The 23986-nt window shown below is 43.4% G+C and overlaps 1 protein-coding gene across 1 annotated transcript in view; it reads right to left on the bottom strand.

Annotated features, from left to right (window-relative positions):
• Positions 1-4274, bottom strand: part of HMGCLL1 (3-hydroxy-3-methylglutaryl-CoA lyase like 1) — a 56278-nt gene extending 52004 nt beyond the window's left edge. Inside the window, exon 1 of the mRNA XM_028722618.2 lies at positions 4030-4274. Within this exon, the coding sequence (XP_028578451.2) occupies positions 4030-4146 (117 nt within the window). The 5' untranslated portion in view covers positions 4147-4274. The remainder of the gene's footprint in view (positions 1-4029) is intronic.
• Between the last annotated feature and the right edge of the window lie 19712 nt (positions 4275-23986).

Below are 23986 nucleotides of genomic sequence, written 5' to 3'. Positions count from 1 at the left end.
ATGGTAATCCTACCCAGAGTAGACCCACTGAGAAACAACACATGCTGTATATCTAATGGACATTTAAAGCACATGACTTTAAAGAATTATGGGAACTGTAGTTTAATGGTGCTAAGAACTGGAGCCCTCTGAGAAGCAAATACAGTTCCCAGAATTCATTAGAGGAATCCATGTGCTTTTAATGTGTGTTGGATATTCTTAAATGGAGTGGATCTGCAGTGGAATCAAAATGGTGGAGCCAGTGTGGTGTAGTGGTTAAGAGCGGTAGTCTCGTAATCTGGTGAACCGGGTTCGCATCTCCGCTTCTCCACATGCAGCTGCTGGGTGACCTTGGGCTAGTCACACTTCTCTCAGCCCCACTCACCTCACAGAGTGTTTGTTGTGGGGGAGGAAGGGAAAGGAGAATGTTAGCCGCTTTGAGACTCCTTCGGGTAGTGATAAAGCGGGATATTAAATCCAAACTCTTCTTCTTCTTCCAGTTCCATTAATTTAATGGGTCTACTCAAGTTCTAGATTGAAGACAACCTCTAATCTTGCTGTGCTGCCCCTGAACTTCTCACTGCTCAGGAAACCGGGGTGTAACAGACTAGTGCCTGTAGGATCAGAATAGCAGGAATTTCTTACACAATATTAAATAACCTCTGTTCCTTGAAAAGCTCAAAGCGGCACTCAAAATTTAAATACATAAACATCAAAATGTGCAATTGACAAAAGTAGAGAACAAACCTGAGGAAAAATCACTCCTGTCAACCAGAACTTAAATTTTAAAAATCGCATTTAAACTTAAGCCAGAATTTAAATATGAAAATTAAAAGCTAGAGGAAATTTCTTTTAAGAAAAGGTCTTAATTTGGCAGTTTCTGCACAAAGCTGTTGTCTGATGGGCTGTCAATGTAACATTTCTTCCTAAATTTGATCCGGGAAAAATGCATGTCTGATGATTAAAGATAATGACTGGTTATTGAATTAGGTATTAGCTCTGTGAAGTGAAGTGAGCACTATGGCTAAATTATGTTGAATATCAACAAGGAAACAGTTTACATGAAAGCCTAAGAGCCTCAAGCATTTTCCATTTATCAGGTGTTGCCAAAGAAGAACAAACAGCTTGTAAAACCAGCCATTCCCACCCTCCCCCAAAATAAAAAAAAGTACTGCCATGTAAATCGGAGGAAAGTAAATTTCAGTTCCATACCCCTCTTCTGCTACCTCATTTGAGCAAGAGAGAAAAGCACTACCAGGGACTGTGATCATGTTGTTTGCCAAATACTTCCATGAAAACATTCCCCTCCACACATACGCACGCATGCTTAGTTATAAATTGATGAAAATAGAGGTTTATAACAGAAAAATGCCAGTGACCTTTAATCATGGAATTACAGCCTTCTTTAAACTTATCCCAACTGTAAGTGAATAAAGCAAACAAACTTGAGACACCCACATGCAGATACAAACAAGCACAAGCAGCTGCCTGCTAATCACTTCCTGGGATGTGAGATCTGGCATTCAAGGAAATCAACAGAAGATCCACCTCATGGGGAAGGACCATCGCTCAAGGTACAGCATCTGCTTTGCATGCAGAAGGTTGCAGGTCCAATCCCTGGCATCCACAGGCAAGGCTGCCAGAAGCCCTGCAGAACCGTTGCCAATCCAAGTAGACAATACTGAACTAGATGGTCCAAATGTCTGACTTGGTGCAAGACGGCTGCTTCTAGTCCTATCATCTTTGCCCATCACAGCTTGTAAGGTCAGGGGGGTGGGTCAAGGAAGCGATTAATGCCTCATTGCAGGAGGGGTAGTGCTGCCCCTTCCTTGGCCTCTGGGGTAAATGGACAACTACTACCCTACCATGAATGTCCCTTTCCTGGGCAAAGTGATTGAGAGAGTGGTGGACAGCCAGCAGTAGATGGTCCTGGATGCAGCAGTTACGTAGACCCATTTCCATCTGGCTTCAGCACTGACATACCACTTGGTCACCCTGATTACCATTATCGGGAAATAAATGGGAGAATGTGTCACCCTGTTGATTCTCCTAGATCTCCCCACAACTTTCAGTAGCATTGACTATGGGGTCCATACAGAGCAGCACTGTGAGTTTCCAGACAGGGACATTGGGTTACAGTGGTTCGGCTCCTTCCTACAAGACCACTCCCAGAAAGTAGTGTTAAGGGACTTCTGCTCAGCCCCATGGAACTTTTCCAGAGAAATTAGTCATTTGTGGATTCGGATGGTGGTGTCACTAGCATGAGGATGACACACATTCCACCTGGCTCAGGAAAGGCTGAGCATGGGATGGACCAACAACAGTAACAATGATGGAAGTACTACAAGAGTATACACAAGAAGAGAAAGAGAAAAATAAATATGTGGGGACGTAAACAGATAGCAAGTAGCCAGCCTGAGAATGAAAACATGATGGAAAATACACAGCAATAAAATGGTTCCAAAGATCTAAGACTCTTAGCAACCTTAAAATTAAAACCATACTTTTTAAGGACATCTAATGGTAATAAACTGATTACCAGAAGTAATAATGGCTTCTAAAATCCATTAGATCAAAACACTTCTGAAATAATAGAACGCTCCAAGGGATATTTGCCAATTTGGAAACTACTTAATTTGGAAAATTAAAGTCCTCCAAGGACTGAAACTCATCAGGAATGTGTACATAAGAGGAAGCAGATTTTCCTCTGATGTTTAGAGCTTGGCTTATCTCCGTTTTACTTCCTTGTGTACCAAAGAAAACCTTCTGCAGATCTTCTAAGGGCAAGTTCACACACACAGAATCTATATATCTATATATGCTGTGCCTCTAAAGTGCTTTAAAGGTACCCTAAAAATGTAAAGACTCAATGTGTGTCAAAACAGTCCATTACAGAGCCGAGCCATAATGTCCAAAATACATTTTTTTCTGATAATATTTCTAGATTATTCTTTTCCTCACTTTCTGTCCCTCCAGAAAAGTCACTTTGCATAATGTTCTCTAAATTCTCTTTTTTGTGGAGTCCGCACCACTGAAGCCACTTGAGCCTCAAACAACAGCAAAGAATCCACAAGTACCCCCAAGCTACATGCCCACTCCTTCAGAGGGAGTGTAACTCCATCAAGAGCAGGCAATCTCTCATCCATCCAGTCTAGGAAACCACCCACTAACAGTGTCTCCATCTTACCTGGATTGAGCTTCAACTTGTTGGCTCTCAACCTTAAAACCATCCTCTCTATACCTAGCCATGGGACGCAGGTGGCGCGGTGGGTTAAACCACAGAGCCTAGGACTTGCCAATCAGAAGGTCGGCGGTTCAAATCCCCGCGACGGGGTGAGCTCCCGTTGTTCGCTCCCTGCTCCTGCCAACCTAGCAGTTCGAAAGCATGTCAAAGTGCAAGTAGATAAATAGGTACCGCTCCGGCAGGAAGGTAAACGGCGTTTCCATGCGCTGCTCTGGTTCGCCAGAAGCGGCATAGTCATGCTGGCCACATGACCCGGACTGTACGCCAGCTCCCTCGGCCAATAAAGCGAGATTAGCGCCGCAACCCCAGAGTCGGTCACGACTGGACCTAATGTTCAGGGGTCCCTTTACCTTTACCTTATACCTAGCCAGTGCATACCTGCTGCCTTATATCTGCTTGTGAAAAGGGAGAGGGCTTTGGGGTAAAGTTTTTTGCAACTTTATGTCAGTCGATATACCCCTTTCTACACAACTCAAATGTTTCCAATCCCAAAAACCACCATGGAAAATGGGATGGGAAGTCAATAAAACAAAAGAAAAATGTATTATGCAATCTTATGTGACATTTGTGGAAATTTAATTATATGTATGTATGTAATATAGAGGAGGCACCTCCAAGTCCAAAGTAAGTAGGGACCCCCACCCACTTGACGGGGGCCTAAACCACACAAGGGGGCTTTCCCACTAACCCAGTGGTGGTCAGGGTCAGGGATCGGGTGGGTCCCCCTAAGAGGCAGGGGTGGAGAGGTGAGGGCACCTGCTGCCCTACATCACCGCCGACCCCGTCCCTGCGTGGCGCTCAGGTACCTGCCCGGGATGCTGCAGCGCCGTGGGCTGCGGCGCCGCTTCTCCGATCCACAGCTGCTCCTTGAGGAGATGCTGGTAGCTGAGGCAGTGCTTCAGCGCCGACGGCATGTTGCCCATGGCCGCTGCTTCCTCAAGGTCGCCCGCAGCGCCGTCTCCTCCCCCCGCGGCCGCGGCCAGCCATCGCCGCTGCGGTCGCCGCACAGAGACCCGCGCCGGAACCGAGGCCCGGAGAGAGCGGAGGCAGCGCGCCCGCCTCAGCCAATCCGAGGAGTCGCCGTCGCCAGCGGCGGCGCTCATTGGCCGAGAGGGGCTGCCGGGAGTTCGCTGGGTCGGCGTCGTGATGCTGATGCTGCGGATGCTCAGGCAGCCTCAGCATCCTTCGCCAGGTAACGCAGCTGGGGGATAAGCGCATCCCAGAAAAGGCAAGAGAGAGGGCCAGGCTGCGCTCTCCACCGCGGAAGCCGCGAGGGGTTGACGAATAGCTGGATCATGCCATGCAGAGTTAGGTGGGACTCATTCCTTAGATTGCCGTCTAGTAAGGAAGGTTGCAACCGTTCTGAATTTTAAACTGGAGCAGACAGAGGGTGCGCGCAGTATATGTGGTGGTGGGGAGTCTGTTTAAGCAATATTTAGTTCCTTTTCCAGTAGGTGGCGGTCACAGAGCCTCTTTAAGCGCTGCTCACGCCATTAAGAACTACGAGAAGAGAAGAGCGATAAGGACCAAAAAGACATGACTTAAGAGTATAAAATTCCCAGCAGGGTTCACTAAGACTTGACTTTGGAGCACTTTCATAGTGAGAGATCTGTGATCTGGGAGCAGGTGATATCAAAAAAGCAGGGATTTTTTTGATCACGCTAAGAGTGCCTGTTCATCAGGACTGATACTGTATTGCAGAACAATGCTGCCCCTTGGCCTATCTGCTTCAGAGTTGGGTGGCAGCAGGTCTTTGGTGTTTCAAAGATTGGCACTGAGTTCAATACCTTGGACGAGGTAAAGAGCAGGATGTGATTTCTAAGGAAGGGTAATGTCAGTGGCGAACCTTGAGCTCTCAAATTTCAGCGGCACACTCTGCAACACTGAAATTCGACGCACGCACACCACACCTCTCTTGCTCCATTCTAAAGAATAGTTGCAGTGTCCCCTGTGGTGCCCCCGAAATTGTGGGGGTGGACTTCTACTTCTTGGCAAGTCCACCCGACCTTCATATTAACTCGCTGTTTATTAGTGTAAACATGTTCCTTACTTTGATTCTATAAAATCTGCAGGTTGACAATTACATTTTAAAACAAAATTAAATGTACCAAAACACCTGAGAGGACTTGGATGTTTTAAATGATACTAGGACTATGAAAGTGTTTTTGGATGTTGTTATATCTCTGGACAGCATCTTAAAAAGCAGAGACATCACCTTGCCGACATGGGTTTGTATAGTTAAAGCTATGGTTTTCCCAGTAGTGATGTATGGAAGTGAGGGCTGGACCATAAAGAAGGCTGATCGCCGAAGAATTGATGCTTTTAAATTATGGTGCTGGAGGAGACTCTTGAGAGTCCCATGGACTGCAAGAAGATCAAACATATCCATTCTTAAGGAAATTAGCCCTGAGTGCTCACTGGAAGGACAGATCCTGAAGCTGAGGCTCCAGTACTTTGGCCACCTCATGAGAAGAGAAGACTCCCTTGAAAAGACCCTGATGTTGGGAAAGATTGAGGGCACAAGGAGAAGGGGACGACAGAGGACGAGGTGGTTGGACAGTGTTCTCGAAGCTACCAGAATGAGTTTGACCAAACTGCGGGAGGCAGTGGAAGACAGGAGTGCCTGGTGTGCTCTGGTCCATGGGGTCATGAAGACTCGGACATGAGTAAACGACTAAACAACAACAATATCTCTGGAATACATCATAGTATTTGGAACACTTTCTTGTCAATGGTTTTAAGATGTTTTTTGTGTGCATGTGTATACACAAGCATAGATATAAATGATTAAGTTAGTCACAAGTCTTGACTAACTTATGCCCCAATTGCTGTCAATGGGTTTACTCTAAATGCAGCTATGCCTGGATCCAACTCATTAAAATGTGATGAATTATATTAAATAAGAACAGCATGTGTGTGTTAAACAATGTAGTGTACGATTTCCTGAATTATTCTAGACAGCATGATTTTTATTTATTTATTACAGAAATATTACTTAAGCTGGATGTAGAAGTTTTGTCATGCAATCATGACAAGCAGGATGATCAAAACAGTGGGATTTTTACTCTCTCTGTTGCTAGCTTCTAGCCAAGAACAGCAGGGTAAAAATAGATTTATTGTTTGCAAGCGCTGTTATATCAAAAAACAAAGCAAAGCCCTGGGGTGTGTGAAGGGGCAGGGTGGCTGATGACAGTGGGAAAAGAATCAAATAAGGGAGTTAGATGCCAAAATTGGCAAGTGGCCAAGGTACCTACTAAGCAGGGATCAAAGCTACATATGGTCAGTCTCAAGCAACAAAAATAAGCCATAGGATTTTGGCAAGCATTGCGAGGGTAACAAAGTCCAGCCTTGTAGGAAAAAGAGAAAACAATGGAGCTCACCAATGCTTCATGGGACCTCTAGGGAGAGCACAGCTATCATCATCATCTCTGTTTTATTGGAGCAAAAAAATGTAAATAATTTCTCACATATGTTATGTCTGGCTGATCTGAATTGATGGGAACGAGAAGACAGCACTTGAACACATCTTGCAAGTCATGACAGTAAATCGGTGGTTCTCCTGTTAGCTACAGTGCAGTTCCGAGACAGGATTCTTTTAAGGGTGACTAACAGCTGCCAGTTGCCAAACTCAGGCTCCAACTTGTGCCTGTTGGACACCTGGCATTCACATCAGATCTTCTCCAAAGAGACCCCATCCAGATGTTGATACGTAGGCTTCCGCTCTTTTTTGTCTTTGTAGCAGCACCTAAGAGCCCACAGTTATAGGAAAGTGGCTTTCCACAATCTGAGACACTTCTCTACTTGAGTCTTCAACTACTCATAGAAAGCAAGCCTGTCAGGAAGAAAAAATGCTTTGTCCCTTACGTCTAGTTTTCTTTATCTAGGGAGTTTTTGTTAGTTTCCCCCATCTCCACACCACATGATGTACATGTAAGGAAACTCCGTATGTTGTGAGGACATTGCACATCACATCCTGCTAGTTCCTACACATCAGTTAGGCTCCTAAGGTCAGTTAGATTAAGGCAGCTTGTGGAAGGAAAGTTTCCTATCCATGACTCCCCAAAATGCCAGCCCACTGCCGGAACCGTGTGGAATGGAGTGTGGACCATGGGGAACTGCTGGGGGAAGGAATGGGAAACTTGCATTCCAGGGATTTCCTTATCTTACGATATGATACAATAATCTTTATTGTTATTGTCCCATACAGAACAAAGAAATTGAAAAAATTTACATCACACATTCAAAAACCAACAATCCTGTCATCCCAGCTATCCCAGCCTTGTTAACCCCCTAAAAACTCTGATACCCCATAATTAACTACAATATACTGCCATAGAGACTACCTTACACTGCTTTTAAAACCAAAATCGCATTTGGATAGAAACTGTTTCTCAGGCAGCTAGTCCTGGTCTTTATAACCTTGTACCTTCTTTCCAGAAGTCAGAAGCTGAAAGAGATCATTTCCGGAGTGCGCACTATCCTACGCTATCTCTGCAGCTTTCTTATGGCACCTGGAAGCATAGATTTGATCCAAGTCTGAATCTGGTAATTTTCCCTCACCCAGCAGCCCCCTGTGTCCCATCTGTCATTTGTGAGGATTCCTTGACCCACCAGAGAAGCTTCCCAGGGTGCGCAGGTGGTTGCAGGAAGGAAACAAACTTGTATTATTGGGGTAGAAGCAGCTGGAAAGAGGATTGGGCAAATTCATGGAAAATAAGACTATAAATTGTTATTAGCTACAAGGTGCCACCTCCACTGTCAGAAGAGGTATGCTTCTAAGTTCTGGGAGTCACAGGTGCAGAGAGCTCTGCTGCTCTCGGTTTCTGTTTATGGGCTTCCTGTGGTCATCTAGTTAGCTGCTGTGAGAACACGGTATTGGACCAGATGGGCCTTTGGCCTGATCCAGCAGGGCTCATTTTCTTAACCTTGGAGTGGGCAATTCAGCACAGTTGCTTGGGGGCCAGTTCATCCATGCCCTTTGCAAGGGGAGACAACGGTAGCCTAGTAGGTGAAGGGTTAATGATGCTACACAGGGCTGGGAAAGCCTCCTCAATCAGTTTCGACAATACTGGGCTAAACATTGGCTTGGTATCCTTCCTATCTTTCACAGGGCTGGTGGAAGCTTGGTTTTTTCATGTATAAATCACTTCCCATGAGGTATCCCAAAGTGATTCGTAACACATTCAAAACTTATATAGCGCTGTTGTACATACAAAAACAGTTAACGTATTTGCATGTGTAAAAACAATTTAAAAACAATTGCACACACACGCACAATTTAAAACAACGTAAAATCTATACAGATACCAACTGAGTTTTGTTTTGTTTTTTTAACACTTAGAAGGCTTGTTGAAAGAGAACGTCTTTGTCAGCCACTGAAAAGACAATAGAGGAGAGGCGGTTGCTGCAGGATAAGGGATTAGCTTCAACAATGTATTCTTGCCCAGAATAATGAAGCCTTCAGTCACACATGGTCAATCCATTGCTGAAGAATATTGTATGCATGTGAAATAAAGTATATTTACAGAATGGTTGTGTTTATGGAATCTTTAGAATCTCTTAAATATTTTTTGTGTAACAGCAGTGATCTGTACTTTTCATGACTCAAAAAATGGAGCATTTTAACTTAATACTTGCTTTTGAAATAAATGGTACATTGTATCTCAAACCAGCCACTTTACTGGGAATGGAGAATAGAGTTCTTTTAAAGAAAGCATCTTCCTGAGAAAATTAGTATGACTTGTTAAAATAAGTTGTGTGGTTAGTCTGAGAGGAAAGGGGTGGGAGATAATTGAAAACACATTGCCAGAGGAATGATATCTGAAAACAGTGATTCAGCTTTTGAAAACAAACTGCAAATTATATTCCCATACAGTTAACAAAGCAAGTAATTCCTTTGATTCCTAACACATGGAATCATGACAAATAAGTAAAATATGAGTGTGCATGTTTTTTTTTTTAAAAAAATCAGTGTTCAGATTAAGTATATCACTTTTTCATACAACTGTACTTAATTTAATTTGTGCACAATGTGCAATTCACCTGAAGAGGGTTTCAGAAGATGAAGGTTTACAAGACAGAGCAGCATCGTATGCAGAGTAAAGCTGCCCATAATATAAATAATGAAAATATCTAGGGGTATATTATAGAGGATTTAAAATATATACAAGGGATATGAACTTCCATGCTTCAGGAAATAAACCAATCACAAGCTGACAAGGGTTAAAGGGACTCATGCTATGGACGATTAATTTGATATTTTTTTCCCCTACAGGCAGAGTGTGGGTTTTGTTTTTGGTTTTTTTGCATGAAACATCTGGTTATTGAACACTGCCATAAACAGAATGTAAGATAACAGGGCCAAGATTTTATTCAATTCGCCATTCATGCTTTGCATTCCTGTTTTCAGAGTCAATACATCTTTTATGTGCTCCACAAGACATAATGGAGGAGGTACTTCAATGTGCTGGCTAGGAGCTCATAGAGCAACTCAAAACCCCTTGCACCAAATTAGGGTGGGTTGGGGCTTGGACTGGACAGAACTATGATTGGCTAAGCTGGCCTCCTGCTGGCCACTGCTCTGTCAGTGCGCACTCCTCATTCCACCCACTGAATGGGTTGGCAGAAGTGGTGGTGGTGTGATCCTCAGCACTGGTAGCCATGGAAGGTCCAGAAATGGGGCATTCCAGAGGTTGGAGGCAGGGTCTGAGCAAGTCCAAGATCTGTTGGATCCCAAACCAGTCTCAGTGCTGTTGCCGGATGGGATTGTGACTAATTTGGACATGATGAAGTTGGCACAGCAATCTCACACTCCCACCACTGTGAGTGGCAGGTCTGAATCCACAACAGCCCTGCCAATCCATAAAGTCCCAACAGCAGAGGGCGAGGGGGAGGTCTGAATCACACCCCAAGTCCCATTGAGCTTAGTGGGACTTCTAAGTAGACGTGCTTAGGACCGTGCTGTAAGCTTGCAGGCAAAATAGTGACTATGTTGTTGTGCTGTCATGCCTATTGGGTTTTCTCTTTTGTTGGCAAGCCATTTTTCTCCTTTGCTTTGCTCCATTCTTCCTAAGCAGCTTCTCATATCTATCTCATTATTTCCCACACTGTTCTACTTAGAAAGCTACTGTTGCATGTTACTCTTAATATTTTACTTGCATGCAGTTGCTGTGTCCAGTAACTGAGGACTCACGTCTTCCCACCAATTATCATGTTATGTTTCATTATCCGCTTTTGCTAACAGCAACAGGGACTTCCGCCCACATCGCCTGCAGTTTGGACAAAGAGAGAGAGAGAGAGATTCCGGCTTCCTAAGTCTCAACTTCCAAGCTCCCACAACTTATTCCCATGGTTGAAATCATAATGTGAGAAGGATTTATACCCATCTAATGAATATTCCGAAGCATTCCCAGATTCTTGGCATAGCTCTGTCTGATTCATAGTTAGGCATGCAGATCAACCCTTCCCACATTTTGAGTTCAGTCATGGGAATGAATTGTTATTGCTGTAGAGCCTTATGGCCACAATGTTCAACACATTTCTTTTAAACTGACAGCTTATCCACACCAGTCCAAAATCAGCCCTGAGCACATGGCAAGTCCAAGGTGTGCGCTACATAGTTGTGTGGAAAAAGCTGCTGTCTGGTTGTCCCATGGGGGGGGGGGGGGGTTAGTTCTCAGCATATTGTCATCTCTCCTCATCTTACCCTGAAAATTGGTGTGGTGGCCCTGAGATGGAGCCATGAGCTCTGCAGCCAGCTGCAACATCCTTGGGATATTTTTTTACCACAGATTCCAAGACAGTTTGGATCTTGAGACTGCTGTTGATCTTAATCCCACTGTAATCAACAGAACCAATTTCTGCATTCATGTGTCAAGGCTTGAGGTTCCAGTCTCAGATGGGAAAGTTCTCCATTACCCTTGCCGGACCATCTGTTTTTAAGGTATCGAGCCCAACCAATGCACTGCAAAATATTGTCAAAATCACATGGAATGGTAACCTGAAAACACTCTGCAGCAAGAAGAAAGGCAAATAAGGGAGAGCCATGGCTGAGTCATGGTAACAGAATGAGTCACAGTAATAGGATTTAATCAATTAGAAAGATTTGTGCCCATGGTAAAACAAATAACTCTTCCAAATATCTGCCAAGGAGGGCTAAAGCTGGAGAAATATTCCAAAGAACAGAAAACAAAGACTTGAGGATTCTCACTCTCTTCTTCATGATCTTCCATCATAAGTTGCTTCCAGGCAGTCACTATTTTCAGGTGCGATTCAATCACATACAAGCAATTTCAGGTCAAGTCATTCAAGTGGATTTGCCACACTTGTGCAACACACACACTTCCACACACACCAAAACACTCCCCCCCCCATTGACCTTATGCAACAAGGAAAGTGATGGGGAAGCACACTGAGAAGTGTGGGACAACTGCTTGCAACCATTCTGCAAACAATACTTGGGATGAATGCTCAATAAATAGCTGACAATCAGGATGAGTGCTCAATAAGCCAGTTGTGTGACAGTAGGCTAAAATCCTCACAAAAGCTTTGCTGAATCAGATCAGAGGCCTATATAGGCTGCATATACACCATACATTTGAAGCACATGACTCCCCTCAAAGAATCCTGGTAACTGTAGTTTGTTAAGGGTGATGGGAATTGTAGCTATGTACAGGGCAAACTACCGTTCTCCCACTATTGCTCCCTACATTGGTATTCAGAGGCATGCTGTTTTTGATCCTGGCTGTAGCATCCCCTGGCTTGGTTGTGGTTGTATTCACCATGCAGAAGGCAGCTTCACACCACTTGGGCAGCAGACTGAGACGTAGGCTGACTCTGTCCCATAGGAGCTGGGACTTCCTGCTCCTCTCTAAGCATCCCACTTATATCAGAGCCCTTCTTAGGTTGCCATTAATACCACACAAATGTCTGGGGTAGGGCAGAATGATTAGAATAACTGCAGAAGGAAAGTGTTCAGCCTCTCTCTGATGACCAGCATTGCCTGTTTTTCATTTGAATAATATAACTATAGCTTGCATAGGTTGTGTATCTAGTTCAGTTTTAAGGTACGTACAATTGCTTTCTGGCTTTCCACAGCTGGTCTCATAAGCCGAAGCTGTTACACTCAACTGGAAGCTAAATACTTGATGATCTAGATTCCAAGTGTACGGATTCATATTTCCAGCCCCGAAGCAAAAAGATGTTGCCTTTGGGGACGGTTTTTAAAACAACACATGCCTAATCCATCTGCTGAGAATGTGAGTGAAAGAGGGGCCACAGATCCACATTAGGTCCCCAAAGCCTTTTTCTCATTACTCTTGCAGACAACACCGAATCATATTTTAAAAATTCAGTCCAGTAACAGAGAAGGAGGCTTGGGAAGCAACTTGATGAACTGCTTAACAAATTTAATAAAAAGAAACAAGGCTGCAAGACAAAGAAATTTGACAGGATTTGTCCTGGTGACATTATTTATGTTTGACAGACCCACCTGCAGTGAAAGGAGATACAAGGAACTTTCCTGCAGAGATATAAACTTTGGAAACCCTAATCAGGAGGGCTGCACCATGTTGAAATAATGCTGGCAACAGGACTGAAGACTTGCTGCTACACTGCTAAAATACCAACTATGGTGCATATGGTGTCATATTAATGTTTATATTTATTAAGTGGGAGAATTCTATTTATTTCAAAGGGTGAGGAACCTGCGGCCTTCACGTCATTCCTGATGTGAAGCTCCCATCATTCCTGACCATTGCCCATGCTGGCAGGGGTCAACAGGACCTGGAGTCTAACAACACCTAGAGGACTACACATTCCCCCATCAGCAAGAAAATCGGCATGCTTGTTAAACCAGAAAACAGAGCAACAATGGCATGGATGGAGCTGAATGTTCAGAATGGGAGGGTGGGTATTGTTATGTACTGACGTTCTCACCCTGAGCCAGCAGGGGGATACTGTAGATAGTTATGCAAATAAGGGAGCGAAAGTGACGTTCAGTGATTGGATAGTTTTAGGAAATTGTTACAGTTATGTTGTACTGGAGCTCTATATAAGCAGGCTGACTCAACCCTTCAGTTCAGTTCTGTTCTGGCCTGTGAATAAACAAGCGCTGTTTGAAGAATCGCTGTGTCGTCTGATATGTTCACCCAAAACTTAACAGGTATTCCCACCTGGCATCCAGCAAAATATGGGAATGTTTATGGGAAACTGTTCAGTGTAGTAGAGGTTGAGTCAGTCCAAGCAGGAGCAGAGTTGGACAAGCAAACAATCTCTCCTATATGGTGGATTTTTGAGGGAATACTTACTGAGACCTTTTGTGGATGTTGTTGCAGGCACATTGGCGACTCCTGTTGTAGATTAACCAGGAAGGTACATACTACACTTTCTTTTTAAAAAAGGAAAAAAGCCATTGGGTAGATGTGTCAGGGGATTAAACGAAAAGTTTAATCCCAGTTAGCTGTATCAAACAAACTAAACTTCGATTTCCAGATAAGATCCCCCCCCTCTGTATAGTCGCCACAGCCTGTTGTGCTAATTCGAGTAAACATATATCCACAAACACTCAGCCACATAAATCACAATTTGTCAATATACATATACCAGAGTGGGAAAATTAGAAAGGCAAAACATAGCCCTGAGGGCACTCTACCATTTCTTGTACCCACTCAGCATAAGAGTCGAAAATTATGAAAGAGTGCTCCTTCTCAAGCCTTCGCTAATTTCTTTACTGTGTAATGGGATACCTTTGAAATCGTTGAAAAAGTGCAGGAGACTTAAAGGCGGAAAATAACTCTCATGTTGGCACAAAGTGGGAGTCTGTGCCACAACCTGAAAGGCCCGCTGGTTTCATAGGACTTTTATTGGTAGGGAAAGTAACAGAATTTCCCAGTTCCCCCACACCTCAATTTCCTTCCTCCATACCATTCCAACTCTTTTTCAAGTCTCCCACATGAACGGCATGGCATATGAACATTCCTTCTGTCCCTGGCCCCCCAACTCAAAACCAGTATTTCTTACTGACTGTTATGATCTCATCTGGAAGTGTTTTAGCAGTATATCATAGTGTCTCCTTTTATTAGTCACATTTCGCGGCTTACTCAAAATAGTAGTCAAAAATCAAATCGAAGCGTTCCCTCAACTAACACCCCCCCCCTCTGTCATTTCACAGTGCATATTATGTATATAGACCTAAAGATTTTTTTTAATAAAATACCTGAGTTCAGAATTCCACCCTATTTAAGAACACACTTCGTTCTGTTCATGGTTACTACTGCAAATGAAGCAGGGTAGAGCAAAGGAACTGGAAAATTTACACCTATATACTTGCTTAAAAAAAAATAATATATCAACATTGATCTTTAATGAGAACAGACTGCCTCACTGTGTTGGGAAACAACCCTTATGGCTGCAGAATTTTGATGAGTTGTTCATACCTTGTGCCTTTGAAGATTGTAAAATCTTTTCCTTTCTCCGGAAATTTTGCTGAACCATTTGTCCTCTCTGTAGAGTGAGAAGGCAAGAGAAAGGACGTGAAGCCCAATCTTGCTCACCTTTATTCAGAAGCAAGTTATGTTCACAGGATCACAGCATTAAGGTCTAGGTTATTTAGATTAGGGCTGCAGTCAGGGTGGGAGCTGAAATCCACCAGTTGTTGTTGAACACCTATCACCTCAGACCACTAAAGTACATGCTGGCTTGGACTGGTGGGAGATGGAGTCCAGCAACCTCTGGAGTGTGCCAGGTTCCTCATCATCCCTGTTTCAGACTCAGACCCAGTTGATATGAATGAGATGGATGAAGACCTTCCTCTTTCAAGAAGCCTTTTAAGTTGAGATCCTTCCTAGTCTGCATCATGGTATTTGCAATTATTTTAAAGATTTTTTAAATTGTTTTGTCACTACTTGTTTGCCATCCTGGACTCCTTTGGGAAGAAGGGCAGTGTAAAATTTTAATAATAAAAAATAAAGAAATATGTTACAAGTGCATCATGGGAGTTGCTTTCTCATTCGCTGGTTCTGAATTGTGCTTGCTCTTCACCACGATTCTTAATGTCCTCCAGAGTCAATCCAGATTCCATCATGCACGCCGTCCTAGGGCGATGCAAGTTGTTCTCATAATACGACAGGAGATTCGTGCGATATTGATTTCAGGTAAGATGAAGATGAAGAATTACTTCTGAGTAGACACAGTTATGATTGCACTGTAAATCAACTCAAGTATCTGCTTGGGCTTCCTTTTCTCCTAACACATATGCACTCCTTTGTTCTAAATCTTATGCATATGGCTCTCACACAAAGAATCATTTTGCAAGGACAGTGCAAGATCATGAATGCTCTCCCATAAACTGGACTCTCTCTCTCTCTCTCTCTCTCTCTCTCTCTCTCTCACACACACACACACACACACACACACACACACACACGACCCATGATCTTGGTTTCCCAAACTTGGGTCTCCAGCTGTTTTTGGACTACAATTCCCATCATCCCTGACCACTCATCCTGCTAGCTAGGGATGACGGGAGTTGTAGTCCCCAAACAGCTGGAATCTCAAGTTTGGGAAGCCCTGCTTTAGCCAGTGTAGTGTAATGGTTAGAGGACTTGGGAGACCAGGGTTCAAATCCCTGTTCATCCATAAAACTCACTGGGTGACCTTGGCTCAGTCCCTGCCTCTCAGCCTAACCCGTCTCACAGGGTTGTTGTGGGGATTAAATGCAGAGAGGGAGAATCATATATTCCACCTTGAGCCGCTTGGAGGAAAGGTGTGATACAAACAAAATGATGGAATAATAACACCCCTGATACTATAAGGAGTAAAAATTGTCATGAATGTACAAAAAAAAAAAAAGAAGAAGAAGGGTGTCTGGAGGGGCCCAAGTAAGAAAAACAAATGGAGAAATCCTTAATACTCCCTCAGGAGAACAAAGGTTTTGTAAAAAGGTTGGCGCTTGTAAGTGTGGTTTCTTTCCATAAACAAAAGGGAAACTTCCCTGGAAGGGAATTCCAAAGAAAAGGTGCAACAGCAGAGAAGTCCTTGGACTTAGAGTCAACCTTTCAGGCATCTTAAAAAGAGGCAATAGACAGTCTGCCCTCCCTGGCAGATATTAAAGAAGGGGGAGCATGCAGGAGGCAATGTGCTGTAAGAGCATTCTCAGGCCAGGAACATGCTCCTTTAGGGAGATTGAGAGCTACTTCCAGAACAGGCTGTACCGCTGCTTCCAGATCCACCATCAACATCTCATTCTCATCTGGATTTTATTTCTATTTCATTAGCTCTTATTTGTCCAATCACCACTTCCAGACACCCAGGGATTCTACAGCTTCACCGGCATTGGAGAAGGAAAGCTTTAGCTTGAGTGACAATTAGTCAATGGTGTGCACCCAAATCCCTATAGCAGGTGGCGGCCAACACAATGCTCTCCAGAAGTTGTTGGACTCCAACCCCATCAGCCCCGTGCAGCATGGCCAATGGCCAAGCATGATGGGAGTTGTAGTCCAACTCATCTGGAGGGCATCACCTTGGCTACCCCTTTTGTATCACAGTTAGTATAATGGAAGAGTTCTGGGGCCAGCATTTAGCCAGTTGTAGCCAGAGCCTTTCTGAAAGAGTTCCTCGGCTCTCCACATGCAGTCCATTTGGAAGTCTTCAGCGTCACACCCATTAAAAGATATTTCGAGAAGTACATTCGCAAGATGCAATGTGTTTGTTTTCTGCCAGTTTCCTATGAAAGAAAAATCACTTTCAGAACAATGCTAATAACTTCCTTTTTATGTAAGTAAAAGTACATAAATGCAAATGGTTTCCACATGCTGGGGGTGGGGGGGGTGGGGGAATGCCACAGTGTGGCTTTTGCATTGACTTGGCGCTTGGGACTTATTTATTAGTTGATATACTTGGATGCAGCAGCAGTCGCTACAGAGTTTAATGGCAAAGCCATGCAGCATCCTCTAAGAAACAAATGGCGCTCTGCAAAAAGCTTAAATTCACATTTAACATCAAGGAGCTTGAATTATTATTATTTTTCTACAAAGAAGTAGAATGCCACCTGGTAGGCCAATAAGTATCCTTGCATCAATGGATCTTAAGTGTTGCATGGGGCTTGCTTCTAAAAGGCATGAATGGCTGCCTTATCACTGACTGCCACAGGTACTGCTACATTGGCAGACAGGAATATCCATACTATGGCACCTACCAGACCCTCCAAATGTCCCTATTTTCCAGGGACAGTCCCAGATTTACAGAAGCTGTCCCGGTTTCTGATTTGATCCCGGAATCTCCTCCTTTTCCTTAAGACATCACCATTTTCATCAGAGAAATGTTGGAAGGTTTAGAGCCAAGGCGATAAGTAACTATACAACATCAGAAGACATCTGAAGGCAGCCCTGTATACAGAAGATTTTTTAAATGTTTGATGTTTTAATTTGCTGGAAGCTGCCCGGAGTGGCTGGGGCAACCTAGTCAGATGGGCGGGGTATAAATAATAAAAATAGGACGATAGTGATGATGGAATAGGACGTTCCGCTTTTCATCAGAGAAATGTTTGGGTATGTTCTTCACCACTGGTGATGGCCAAAGCTGACATCATCTTGGCCACAGGACACAAATGATACAATTCCTTTAAAAGTGAGTCCTATCTATCATCTATCTATGTCAATCAATCAATCAATCAATCATCTATCTATATCTATCTATCATCTATTTTTTAATTTTGCATGGGGTGCTAAAACACCAAAGAACATAACACCTCCTCCCAGGCCCTTATTAAACCCAGTCGCAAATCTCCATGTGTAGACATGCTATTGGCAAATCTCTCTTGTTTGTTTGGAATGGCACAGAGAGCAACTTTCAGCCTGACTTGTATTATCCACGTTAGGATTCAAACAAGCCCTATCTTTCTGGGGCAGGGAAAGGGAAGAGGGATGGGTCTGGTTTAATGCTCTTAGGCTTATTTATTTATTTTATCTTAATCCGGCCTTTCATATAAAGCATTTCCCCTTGTCTTTGATGCGGCACAAATTAAGTGAAAACATCACCCTTCTGTCCTGGAAATGCGACCGGCATTTCTTCCATGCGCCCCGATGTTCGCGGAGGAGATGGCCTGCATGACTGGAAGGTATCCATGATATTAAACAGCTCGTGGGGGCTGTGAAGTGCTGAGAGTGATCATGCCGAGCAACAGGCCACAGGAATGCAAATCATCTGAAACGCCAAAGAGTGGAGCTATCAGGTGGCCTCCCTTATTCATCTGATGTCAACACGCAGCTCAGAATGAGCCCTTTCAACATCTGCGTGGGCCCACCATTGCCTTTAATTAAAGATAAATGCAGGCAGCCGACGGGCTGATGTGCAAAGTAACCACGTTCCTATACATAACGAATGTTTTTCTGTCTATGGAGGGTGGCTATAATTAATATGATGTGTGTGTAAATAACAAAGTTTGTGTAATGAGGATATGATTATTCTTCATTTGAATTCCCTGAATTCCTGTTCTTACTTGGGGTTTTTAAAAATATGTTTTCATATCACTGTTTTACTTGTTTTCCACTGTATATTTGTTTTAATGATATTGTTGGACATTATTATGTTTGGTTGCTGCTTAGGGTTTTTAAAATATTAAAGAACCAACAAATACATTGCTTTGACTCCCCCCCCCCATTATTTTTCTGTACACCACTTGGACTGTTGGCATTTCAACAGTCAGCCATGTTTCAATGGGAAAATGCTCTTGTTCCTTCATAGGATTTCTTGTTTCTTTTCTTTTCATTTAAAAAAGGCTTTATGATTAATTTTTTTTATACCTTTGAAACATTTCCTCTGAGAAAGGTATATGAACAGAAACATTTGCTCTGGAAGAGTTTTTAACAGAGTTAAATTCTTGTTAGTCATGGAAAAGATCGTAATATGTAAAGACATTTTCCCCTCTGCCCCTCCATCATGCCAATCAGTAGTTTTAAAAAAACCATCTGCAAGTGTAATACTACTACCTCAAAAGTCCTAATTGAATCTGTTCAGTAATGGGTAATAAAACATTGCAAAACACATCCATTTGAGCTGCCACCGCTTTGAAAAACGGAGTGCCTTCAATATTTTCCCCCAAGTATAATAAATCCTGAAATAAGGCAAGAGTAATGTGAGCACCAGCAGTGACATTTTTCAAACTATCTTATTAAGATTTTATTTCAATGGTTTGTGCAATTAAGTTAAATTTCCCTTTTGAATCTTCCTTGCAAAAAGTAATTCTTCACAGGGACCCCGGTACAGAAAAGGCAGAGACATAGGAGAACACCCTCAGCATCCCCACCACTTTGGAGCTGGCCAACCCCAAAACCACTTGCCCTGGGTGTCCTGAGCACCAGCCCAATGAAAATGAACAGGTGGTAGCAAAGCACTCAATTACAGCATCCCCCCAAGGTGCACAGGGCATACTTGCCACTCCTGCTGCATAGCTAGCTAGGCATCTACTCCCCTGAACTGGACCATTGGAGCAACAGCATGACCACACCTCGTCTTGAGCTGAGATCCCCTTGGCTGATAGGGCGCATGCCAGCCACCTGTGACTTCTCCTGCAGGGTAGTTGCTGCTGCACCTGGTGCTTTAAGCTGCTCCTAATCCTTCTTGAGGGACGCGGGTGGCGCTGTGGGCTAAACCACAGAGCCTAGGACTTGCCGATCAGAAGGTCGGCGGTTCAAATCCCCGTGACGGGGTGAGCTCCAGTTGCTCAGTCCCTGCTCCTGCCAACCTAGCAGTTTGAAAGCACGTCAAAGTGCAAGTAGATAAATAGGTATGACTGTGGCGGGAAGGTAAATGGCATTTCCGTGCGCTGCTCTGGTTTGCCAGAAGCGGCTTAGTCATGCTGGCCACATGACCCAGAAGCTGTACACTGGCTCCCTCGGCCAATAAAGCAAGATGAATGCTGCAATCGGCCACGACTGGACCTAATGATCAGGAGTCCCTTTACCTTCACCTTTAATCCTTGTTGACACTCAATGCATGGGCATCAGGAGTGGGGTTGGGAAAGCCATACAATGTGTGTGCATTGAGTGTGGGGAAGCCTACACAAGTAGACCTCTATGTGTGTAGGCTACCATGGGAGCTGCAATCCTTCACGGTCAGGCTTCCCCTCTGCGGGCGTCCACGATCAACACAGGTAAGCCGCATGATGCCACAGATATGGCCAGCAATGCAGCCCTCCCGCTATCCCTTGAGTCACATGGAATGTTTTCTTGCAAGTAGTGATGGAGAAGAGATTCAATTTTTATTTGCATCTTAATGAGGAATTTCCTAATCCGCACATCTCAAACTGTTATGCAAATTGAAACCCAGCTATACTTTGGAATTCACACTTCTCTGAATTTTGTAATGAAGTTCTCCAACCAAACACTATGTACAAAAAAGAGAGAGCATATATTGAGAAAGGAGGAAATGTGCAGGAAAATGTATATATTGGTAAAAACAAATATATACAAAACTGCATATTACAGGAAATTGCTTGGGGGGGAAATGTGTATATTAGTCAAACTACACACAAAAATGTGCTTATTAGGAAAAATCTACAATGACGATTGGTGTGGAAATGTGGAGAACTAAATATAAGGATGGAAAAGTGAGAAACTTAGAAAACCCCAACTGTCCAATTTGTTTGCACCTTCTTGCAAGTAATGCTGGAAAGGGCCTTTTATTTGGGGAGGTGGGATTTAAAAATGAGTGGTGCTAAGGGACCACTATGCCCAGTCCACAGAGTCCCTGCACTACAATTCTGAAGTGGCAACATGAAAATGTGCATGCACCAAAGATTATGGACCAAATTGATTATTATTGATATATATATATATATATATATATATATATATATATATATATATATATATATATAAAACTGCCACCCATACCTTCTCCAACAATGCTCATAATTGCAGCCTAATTCCAAATCAAGCTGAAAATAGCTCACCCCTCCACTACTAAAATATGAACTCACATGAAAACGTCATAATTTCACAAATGCCATCACAATCTGAGCATTTATTTTATAGGCAATTTGCACTGCAGTAAGCATTCCTTAGGGCAGGATCCTTTGCTTTTGGTAGGATTCAATCTAGTGTGTCTAGGGTTGTAATTGCATTTCATGGCCTATTTTTTGGGTGAATGCTGCTTCACTCCCTCCTTCCTGTGCCTCTTGCAAAGCACTCATCTCACACATCCCATCTTTCCATCTTCTTGAAACATCCCAACAGCTAGCTACCAAAGTTTACAATGTGTTATATGACAATTCCCATGCAAACCTGTTCCATGCCTGCTCCAGCCATTGTTCCTAACCCTTTCTGGAAAATGAATAACATTGGTATCCAGATGTGGTGTGTGTACACACACACACACACACCCTGAAGGAGGGTGTCCAGACATGTATAGTAACTTGCAAGAGCCTATCTTCCAAATGGAGCCTGGGGGATTTTCTTGTGCCCAGCACAGAAATATAAATCTTGAGGGCAACAAAGAGGCTCATGCTGATTCCATTCCAAAGTGGAAGTAGCTAGTGCCGGTGTTAGTCAGCCTGACTCAGAAGTGTAAGTAAAGGTCATGCCTGTAAGATATTTTCAAATAATTAAGACTGTTCCTGGTGAAACCTGCTCCCCAAAGATTGTGACTGATGGACATGCCTGCCAGTAAAGCATTTGGGTAAGATTTGCTTTTGTATTGCTACTTCTTTCAATCCTCTCTTCCTTCTGGCACTGCAGCCATGCAAATCATTAATAAAATCACTGTATATTCTGAATTTGTATCCACTGGATTTCAGTCCATTTTAAAGCTTACAAATTCTCCACCAGAGTCCAAGGTGACTATAGCAATCCTGTTGCCTGACATGTGTAGAAAATGCACTAGTGTGATTTCAAATTTGTTTGGGGAAATTTATGAATATGAAATTCGTTCGTTCGTTCGTTCATTCATTCATTGTGTTTATATCCCACCTTTTCCCCCAAGAAACACAAGGTGATGTACAAGAGTCTGATCAGGTCTGGAACCCTAGCTTCTTAGGGGAGGGAGCTTTCACCCTTTGCTCCCTGCTAAGGGCTGTGTCAGGGCACCCCCACTAGAAAATTGTAAAGTTTTTTCCCCTTCCCATTCAATCCCATCCTTTTGCAAATCTATACTTCCGTCTCCACCCACACTGGCAATTTGTGGGTTGCTTTTAACTTTTTATCTAGCTTGTCCCAAAAAGTCCTAACCAGAAATCCATTGGTAGAACTAATAACTGAAGGCAAATCACATCACTTGGGAAGACAGGCGAACGAATGTCAGTGTACTGGAAGAAGCAAAGATCACCACTGTCGAAGCAATGATTCTTCAACATCAACTTCGTTGGACTGGTCATGTTGTGTGGATGCTTGCTTATCGTCTTCCAAAGCAATTACTCTATTCCAAACTTAAAAAATGGAAAGCATAATGATGGTGGTCAACAAAAGAGGTTTAAAGACTCTCTCAGGGCAAATCTAAAAAAAATGTAAGGTAAACACCGACAACTGGGAAACACTGGCCTGCGTGTGCTCCAATTGGAGAACAGCCTTTACAAAAAGTGTCATGGGCTTTGAAGATGCTCAAACTCAGGATGAAAGGGAGAAATGTGCTAAGAGGAAGGCACGCTTGGCAAACCCTCACCGTGATCAACTTCTGCCCAGAAACCTATGTCCCCACTGTGGAAGAATGTGTGGATCCAGAATTGGCCTCCACTGTCACTTACGGACTCACTGTTAAAACTGTGTTCATGGAAGACAATCTTACTTGGCTATGAGTGATCGCTAAAGAAGAAGAAGACGACTGCAGACCATCATTACCCAGCCTTGTACCCTCATGGTCCTTTGGACTACAACTCACATCAGCCCCAGCACGGTGTAGGCTTAGTGCAGATTTAGGCCAGTGCTTGAATTACTGAGCCATCTTTCCTTTCAGGTGCTCACTCAGAACAAGAAACAATGTTAGTTAATTGGTCAATCTGCCCCCGAGACATTTTCCTGAACTGGCAGCAGCGTAGAGCTTGTCAGCAGCACTGCACAAAGTCCTCCGGACCAAACAAACCCATAAACATTATTATAACAGGGCTTCTTTATTACATTTCTGGGAATGTTTATTCAGGCGTCCTGGCTTCCATGCTGTTCCCCTCAATGCTCCCACCAACAATGTCCTGCCCGCATACCTTCATCTGTTGTTCAAGTTCCTATTAACTTTTCCCCCCTATTAAAAAACTACACTGTGAGCCACTTAATGTTGCCTGCTTTGATTTCCCTTTAACATAAAAGGCTAATCTGACGTCAAGCCGGCCCTGCAAGCCCTTCATGAATAGAAGGGTGCTGTATCTTTTCACCAGCCCCACTCAGTCACGGTATTGCACCAGCAGGGCAAAATGACACAAATGCTCAAGGTCCCAAGGAGTTTTCAAGGTGGAGAAGAAGGAATGTCTCAGAAATGGGATGGAGGAGTGGTGTTATTAGACAGTGGGAGGTCTTCCCAACTCTGTCCTTAAGTTTAAAGGGGGCCTGCATTTGGTAGGGTTCAGTTAGGTATAGCTAATACTGTATGCTGGTCCTTCCTGCAGATGGTTATGCATGAAATGAAGCTGTGGTCTTTAATCTGATAGGCTATCTTGTGTCTTTGTTCCAAGGGGTGGGCAAATAATAAAAGAGAATACAACTGCAGTAGAAACAGCAATAAAGCAAAAGAACTGAACAAGGGCATAAAATGACAGCCTATATTCCCATCTGAATATCATGG

This window comes from Podarcis muralis, chromosome 3, assembly GCF_964188315.1.
Source record: "Podarcis muralis chromosome 3, rPodMur119.hap1.1, whole genome shotgun sequence".
NCBI lineage: Eukaryota > Metazoa > Chordata > Lepidosauria > Squamata > Lacertidae > Podarcis > Podarcis muralis.
The sequence above is the reverse complement of the archived record's forward strand: the minus strand, read 5'-3'. Positions and strand labels throughout refer to the sequence as shown.